This window comes from Hesperophylax consimilis, chromosome 9 (genome assembly GCF_061612785.1).
Source record: "Hesperophylax consimilis isolate HC1 chromosome 9, BYU_Hcon_1.0, whole genome shotgun sequence".
In the NCBI taxonomy this organism is placed as follows: Eukaryota; Metazoa; Arthropoda; class Insecta; order Trichoptera; family Limnephilidae; genus Hesperophylax; species Hesperophylax consimilis.
This window is the reverse complement of record NC_142844.1, coordinates 10211468-10219933: the sequence shown is the minus strand read 5'-3', so window position 1 is coordinate 10219933 and position 8466 is coordinate 10211468. Positions and strand designations below refer to the sequence as shown.

General features: G+C 35.1%; 1 protein-coding gene across 1 annotated transcript; it reads left to right on the top strand.

Moving 5' to 3' along the window:
• The first annotated feature begins 6237 nt into the window (after positions 1-6237).
• Positions 6238-8058, top strand: LOC149420892 (uncharacterized). The gene is made up of 2 exons (XM_089635140.1): positions 6238-6586; positions 7337-8058. The coding sequence occupies exons 1-2, from the start codon at positions 6457-6459 to the stop codon at positions 8056-8058; spliced, it is 852 nt and encodes a 283-aa protein (XP_089491266.1). The 5' UTR covers positions 6238-6456.
• Positions 8059-8466: the final 408 nt, after the last annotated feature.

Sequence of the window (8466 nt, the reverse complement as noted above, 5' to 3'; positions counted from 1 at the left end):
ATATTGTTACCGTTCCATGTAATACTTTCACAAGTGGTATGCCCAAAACACTAAGCGCATATTGGGAGCCTTGCTTACAAACGAATTAGTGCGTAAATATTTAAATTATATTTTTTTTACTATCTAGAGCTAGTAGAATACCCTGCACAAATAATAGTAATGCCTATAGAACAAAGAAGAATAAAAAAATGAACTGAAGCAAATTTCGCCATTGACTTTGTGCTTTTGGATTCTAGACCAAATAGCACAAGTCCCGTCTCTCTTACATTTCCTGACATCGTACTTCCCGTTTGAATTTCATAATAATGGTGAAAATTTAAGGCCCGATTGGCCAGACTTTTCAAATACGAAACACAAACACATGGCATTTCTTGTGTTATTTTGTATTCTATGATATTATCATCACCACCAATAGCAATTGCGTCACAGGGAATGCTTCTTAAATTTAAAATGGTTCAGCGTACCATTCGGAGGTTGGTTTTAAGAAGTCAAAATTTCCCAAGGCCGAACGGTTTAATAGCAAAAAGGGAGTTTATGTAGCTAATTCTGGGAATTATTTGCACAACAATGATTTAAGATTTTCACGGCCAAAAGTATATTTGTTTTTGGGGTGTTATGCCGTGTTGCGCTAACTCCTTCTTTAGCCAACGTTTCGGACAGCATTGCAGTGTTCATCATCAGGGCAGATTTTTAAAAAATAACACATCTGCCTTGATGATGGACACTGCAATGCTGTCCGAACGTTGGCTAAAAAGGAGTTAGCGCAACACGGCATAACACCCCAAAAACAAATAACAAAAATATTTGCACAACCTTTACGTGGGTGGTTTAGTTTGACCTTCCGTGGGATAACCTTGTATAGATAGCCATTAAGAGTTGAAAGAAAATGCGGTGAGTGTCATAAGTTCAGAACGGAACAAGTAAATTCTCATTTCAAACAGATGGCAAATGAAAAGTACAGTAATTTAAATGTTTAATTATTTTCGGGATTCTTTCATTCGAGGTGGATAATTATGCACACATGGAAACAAAGCATATCGTGGATTATGCACACATAGAAACAAAGCATATCAGATAGACTGGTTGTCGATGACAATGCATTCTATCAACAATCAATATACACGCTTTTTTATGAAATTGGATGACATCATATTTAGTAAATAAAAAATTTAAGCTGTTAATAAACGAAATAAATGTCGGTACTATCCGATTAAAATTTGGCTTTGGTGTTGTCGACATGGGGAGAAAGGATCAATCCTCTGTTAAACCAAACACAATATTATGTGTTTGTAAATACAATCGATTAATACAAAAAATAGATGTATTGTAGTTAAAAAAATATTTTTTACGGGGTATTTTTTTTTTCTTAAGCTAATCTCTTGAGAAATACCATTTTAACCCAAATCATATTTCTGCCCAAAACTTCAGAAATGTTATTCGATTGAGGTTTTCTTGTCTAGTAACGAAAATATTTCTAGGACGTAGCGTCTGCCTATAATTGCAATGTTCAGCCGAGAGCGACTTTCGCGAGCACAAGGCGCTATATCGCTAGTTAAATATTTCCACATGCCGCTCACGTTATTTAATACATCTTTACTTAAAGGCAAATGACCCCCCCACCAGTCCGCCCCTGTATCCGACTTCGGGCCATCCAGCACGCCTCACCTTTATTACGCACGACGCGCCTACGTGACGTCACCAGACACGTGTATTCACCACTTTCTTGCCGAAATTTGCGAAAATTCGCCGAGGACAGTACCCACCCACTCGACAAAGAACGGAGCTGCGAAAATACTATATTGCTTATTGGAGAACTTCCGCAGAAATACAAATGCGGACATGATGAAATTCCTCGCGAAAGTTGCTGAGAGATTTTCCCGTCAGAATCCGACATATTCCTGGTACTTGGTACTTCTCAATATCTTCGAGCATTGACTTTTTTTGGTTTCCTTTCACTCAAATAGAGAAGGGTTTTTACAGCGTGATTCAATCATTTCTCTGAGAAAAATCCACTATTATTTGATAAGATTGCCTACAGGACAGTAACAGGTATCAATCATATAAGATCAAATGTTTTTTTCATTTCCTAGATGTAATTTGAAAGACTAAAGTGCCGTTTACTTAATTAATTCCGATAAGAAAAAAACTCATAAGAACTGTAGCCCACGTGATAATGTTATTCCATTTCCGATGAATCATTGCTATCAGATCTTGCATTCCAAATCACCTTCTCCTAGTTGATCAGCTCCTTATTTGTGAAACGTTATTTCGGTTTGCCAAAGACCTGGTGCCAAATGGCTTTGCTTGACAAACACAAATACAAAAGTCGATTCACTTTCATGTTCTTGTTATAAATGGTTTTTGAGTTGAGAAACGTAGGGTAAATGGGGAAGGATGGCTTTGTTAAGTATTTGAAAGTACCTTTAAAGAAAATTATAAATAATACTTGGCTCATATTCAATAATATTAATAAAAAATAAATTATCTTGCCGTGTTATATATATTATGAACGTATTAATAAGCCCGATGTGGATTTGTATTTTAGCAAATATTAATTTTATTCATAGATTGATGCTTTTTGCACAAATGGCATTCAAATCAGGAGGAAGGCTATTGTCCACTTGAGATATTAAAAAAACCCCATCCCCTTCCCCACCACATAAATTTAAATATATAATTGATATCCATTGATGAAATTTTGCACATTTGGTGTTCATAATAAGAAAAAAATCTAAAACTAAAGTAAAATAATAATTTAATACCGTGGCCTCAATCCATCTTCCCAATGAAAATTGTTTAAAAAAAGTATAAGCATTCTTGAAATTCCTTCAAACATTCCTTGAGCATTTATTCTAAAGTAGTATGCATGTTTCGTGAAATACCATTTTATGCAACTTATGCAACATCCAGTTCACTGTAGGTTCAAATTATTAAGCGATAAAAATGTACTGAAAATAAAATAATACGTTTGCCAACCCCACAATCGTGAGGAAGATTCCAAATTCCATTATTTGAATTCCTTTCGTCTGAATATATTACAACGGTCGGTAATCTTAAACAAAAAAGCCTAATTTTTTTAATAATAACAAAATGTTTATAAGACAAGGTTTTTTTTAAGCATACCACAAAGGATAACGGACTATTATAAGCAATAATTAGTTTCCTGAAATATCCACACAAATTGAAAATATCTCCCGAATAGAAATAAATCCCGCCGACGAGAATTGAACCCGCACCTTCTGATGTCCGGTCAGGTGCTCTGGACCACTGAGCTTTGTCGGCTTATTCCCAACCCGCCAAGTAATTCAATATGTACAAGTACTTCAATCGACAATTACTGCTTATTTACAGGTGGAAAAAATATAATGAAGTTTGTTAAAAAATGTCTTTTTCACTTCTTGCGAGGAATTGCTTGAAGGTTAGGTCTTGAAAAGGGCGAGTGTCGAGTACCCGTAAGATGCACTAAACCAAACTTTAAAGCTTTTTTTTTCTAGGAAAAATATTTGTCTTATTAGCATTTTCAAAATTATCAATAGTGTTATTGACTACTATTCTTTTTTACACCTCTCATCCAGTCCAATATACCTTCCCGTAGACTCAAAAAAACTAATTGCTGTTTTTCAATCAACACTAATAACTGTCGATACAATTCTCCTTTGTGTTGATTCTTTAAAACAATTGTAAAAGTTATATAGGAAAAAACGAAACGAAAATATTATAAAGTACGAAAAAATAGTGCATCTCACGTTTGAAAAAAATATTTTCTCATACAAAACTTGCCGAAACATGTTACAGTTTGCTTTCTTCGTCTGTAATTCGCTTGCACAATAATAAAAATGAATGTCGCAAACCAACGCTTAAATGAAGATCTAGTATCAATTATTTAGCATCTTTCCCCGGAGGCTTTTTCCCCCCGATCACCCTATAGGTATGTCGTGGAAATCCAAAAAACATAAAATGTACGAAAATATTCAAATTGAAGAGTAAAACAATCAAACGAATCATTTTAATGTAAAGGCATATTGACCATGTATTTCCCGCAAATTAATTTGCGATCAGTAAAAACGGTTAATGTATTTTAATAACGTACAGATTACACAATAATAAAGGATTCATTACCAAGTACCTTCTCCCAAAAATACCGCTGTAAGTTGAACTACGACGAAATAATTATTATTTTGTTGCTCACTCTGAACCCAGTTTTTTTTAATTGACTTTTAAATTCGATATAAGTTCCTAATGGAGTATTAATGTGTCGAATGTTTTCTACAACGTCAATAAATAATATTGGAATAAATCTTGTCCCTCCGGTTCGCTTTGTTCAATCACTGCAGCATTTTGTACGGCAGCGTTCTCAGAACACGTAAAGTGAATATGTTTTCTGAGAGTATCCCCGAGCGAATGGTGTCCGTACGTGAACGGACGTAATAAATTAACAATTTCTTGGTAACTATTAAAATTTTTGTGTTTAATTGACAATTTACCACCAACGAATATTTGTCTTTCTGCCTTTAAATTCCTTTGTTAATCCACGGGCCTTCTGGGAATTACTGGCGAATAATTATTTTGTGAAACGTGTTGCTCCGTACACTGCCCAAAAACCTTTCCACAATATAACATTTCTCTTCATTTTTTGAGGCAAAATAGTAAACATGTTTTAATTATTTTGCAACCACCATTTGCGGTCAGTTTATTCTACACATAAAGAGCGAATTTTGTTCTGTAATTCACACTACCCTGACGTTACGTAAATATTTTTAAAAATTGAAACCGCATTAACTTTTTCATACTATGTGTATGAAATCGGTGAAATAATTCGTATCAGAGTTGTGCAATTTTAGTTTTTTGACTTTACCACAAGTTGGTTGAAGTCTACAACTGTCACTCGGTCGAGCAGTAAAGCAGTAAAGAGTATTCCCAAAGGTCCTTAATAGTTGTTGTGTTAGTGAAATATTCATGTTATTGTCAACAACGTCTGTTTTCCACAAAATTAACTCTTGTTTAACATAGATACAAGAGAGAAAACTAATCAACAAGGGATCAAATTTAGCAATGTTATTAGATTGATATCAGCTCCGTGTACTGTCGCTTTATACGAGTGCACAAAACGATGTTTTTTCATTTAATTTATTTAAAATGTCAAGTCAAATGTGTTTGCTTTTTTTGAAAAAAAAAAGAAAGTTTTGTGAACAGAAAATTCATATTGTATTTATTTGTGTAACAACTGAAGAAAATTATTTATACGTACACCAAAAAATTCAATGCCTTGACTTGAGTTGATAATGGTATCCACAATTAGCAGAGTGTTTACTGAGGAAGAGAAAAGCATAATATCGGATTCTACGGAAAGGATGTTAAATTCGATGAGTTGATCAAGTGAAAATAATACTGTTGATAATTTTGAAAATGCCAATAAGTTCAAAGATTTTATTAATGTTTTTCTAAAGAAGAAAGGTTTAGTTTGTTCGATTTCATCATACAAGAATTTGCCTCTTTCAAGTCCTAACCCTCAAGCAATTCCTTGCTAGATGCGATGTTGTATGGATTCGATATCGACTGTGGTTTGGTAAAACCCTTCAAGCCACAAAATGGAAATTCTACAGGAGATGATAAAAACAAAAATTTACGGATTCTTAAAACTAAAAATGGAATACTTTTTTCTCAAAATAAAATATTATATTTGCATTTATTAATATGAAGTATTTGAAGGTTTTTCGACATAACTTAAAAATAACACAACTTTATTTTTTAATATTGAAAATGTCTTCTAATTTGACACCATTTGTACGGGGCGTGTTTGCCTATACGAGAAAAGACTGTAAATAATAAGCACCGGCACAAATCATCCCTCAACCTGGGTAATGATTTAATTAACACACCGTAAGGTGTTCTATCCAAACCATCATAAAAAGAAAGACGATACAAATCAAAATTCACATTTTAATTACATGTAGGTATTGTACTATTACACAGAACGTAAAAAGGGGTATACCTTATATGTACTTCCTGTTTCTTACAGTCAAACAAATAAATTTTAATACAACTGGGTTTTAATACACAGATAGAAACTGAGACAATCGGAATGCTTTTAGCGATGATTTCAGATTGGAGCACATTGTGCATCAGCGCGCCATACGATACAGCAAATGGCGCAAGCTACTGCTGCAGCAGTGGCCAGTTCAGTCGGTAGTGTACGAACACAAAGAACGCGTGTTTCGGCTTTCAGATTAGCCGGCGAGTAAGCGACCGACTGGCGCAGGCGTGCCGACAAGAATGTTTGTATCTAAACGTGTGAGAACGCACATAGTAAAGGCAGGTTCAGATTTGTGTCCGCGCGCTGGCGCGCCGAGAAGCTTTACCGGAATGAATTCTTAATTCCTACTCGCCGGTGCGGCCGATTAGTGAAGCTTGTTTTGGAAGCTAGTGTCAAAACACAAATAAACAAGTCCTGTCAAAATGAGCGACTTACTAATTGCTGCTGTTTTTAACAAATCGCCGATCTGGGATAAGAGAAACAGCTTACACAGCAACAGAAATGTTGTCGACAAGTGCTGGAAAGAAATCAGTAAGGATATGAATGAAAACGGTAAGTACGAACTGAGAAAATTTTATAATAACCTCAAATGTCACGAGTGAAATAAGTTTGCATGCACTTTTGTTTTTACTAAATACATCAAGAATTTGAAATGATTGAATGAAGATGGTTCTTCAAATGTCACAAGTGAATTATTTTCATGGGAACATGCACTCAAACCATAGCTTTACCCTCTGCAATAGTATGGGGCTGATAAACTAATATCAAACATTTTGTGTCTGAATAATGACATTTGATGTTATTGCAAAATATACCCATGAATTTGCATGAACGGTTGTTTTTACTAAATACACAAATATACGTGCAGAATTTGCGACGAATGAATTAAGATGGTATATTCTCACTTTTTAAATAACCTCAAAGGTCACAAGTGAATTCTTTTAATGGGCATATGCACTCAAGTGCGTGTGTTCTGCTGAGGGTTTTTCATATTAAGATGAGAAACAGTAGCTTTACCTTCCACACCGTATGGGGCTGATAAATATCATAAGTTTGTACTAAAAATATACAATTTACAATTCGGTTTTAAAATTTTGGTTTATCAAACACTTCCAATGTAAATGAACATAAAAATATCCTAACCGATTGCAGTGCCATCTAGCGGTAAAAATGCACAGTAACGAACATAATCTATATTTTTCAGTTAAATTGAATGACTTACATTTTTTAGTTATTGTTCTGACGAAACAATGTTCTATCAATTGAAATGCTTAACTAAAATCAATTATATATTTTTTTCAGAAACCAAACTACGAAAAAAGTGGAAGTATTTAAGAGACCAATTTGCTGTGGAGCTGGGCAGAATACCACCTTCCCGCTCAGGAGATGCTGCAAATGCAACGTTCACCCCAAAATGGCCTTTCTTCAAATCGCTATTATTTCTGAAAGATGTGGTAAGACCGCGGGCGTCGACTGGCAATCTTAATAAGGAAGCTGCATCCATCCATCAATCAACATCTACAGCCAGTACCCACTACACGGATACCTGGGATACTGAAGAAACTATTATCTCTCCACAAACCCCACCCATGGATACAGATACGCAGGATGAATACTGCGTTGAAATTATCGATCCTAGCATCGACGATCTTCCGCACACTTCTTCCTCATCTACTCCAGTAAGCAAAAAGAGAAGAAAGCCGATGAATGTCTACAATCAGGCGATAGTGGATATCGAAATAAAAAAACTTGAATATTTAAAAGAGAAGTCCCGGAGGAGAGAATCCAGAGACAATGAAAATGATGAACATCACCTTTTCTTTAAAAGTTTACTTCCTCATGTTGCAGAGATACCAAAATCACGAATACTTTCATTCCCAAGTAGAATTCAACAAGTGGTGGAGCAATTTGCGTATCCAACGCAATTCACACCACCTCCGTTTTCCTATTCAGTCATGAGTCCAAATGCAGAAGACGCAGCCACTGCAAATGTTTCTCAGTCCATCTTAGATTTTAAACGTTAATTTTTTTATGTACTTACCTATATTACATAAATTTTTAATATAGGTAAGTACATATAATCATTTTGGTTGTTTGTTTTTGGGGTGTTATGCCGTGTTCCGCTAACTCCTTCTTTAGCCGACGTTTCGGACAGTGTTGCAGTGTCCATCATCAGGGCAGATCCGGTAGATCCGAAGATGTGATCTACCAGATCTGCCCTGATGATGGACACTGCAACGCTGTCCGAAACGTCGGCTAAAGAAGGAGTTAGCGCAACACGGCATAACACCCCAAAAACAAACAACCAAAATGCTTTTGGCCGTGAGAATCTAAAAACTTACCTGACATATAATCATAGTCTAATACCAACATAATATTCTTCTAGTTTTTTTTTACTGTTAATTCGTGGTGGAATTCCATTGTATTAGAAT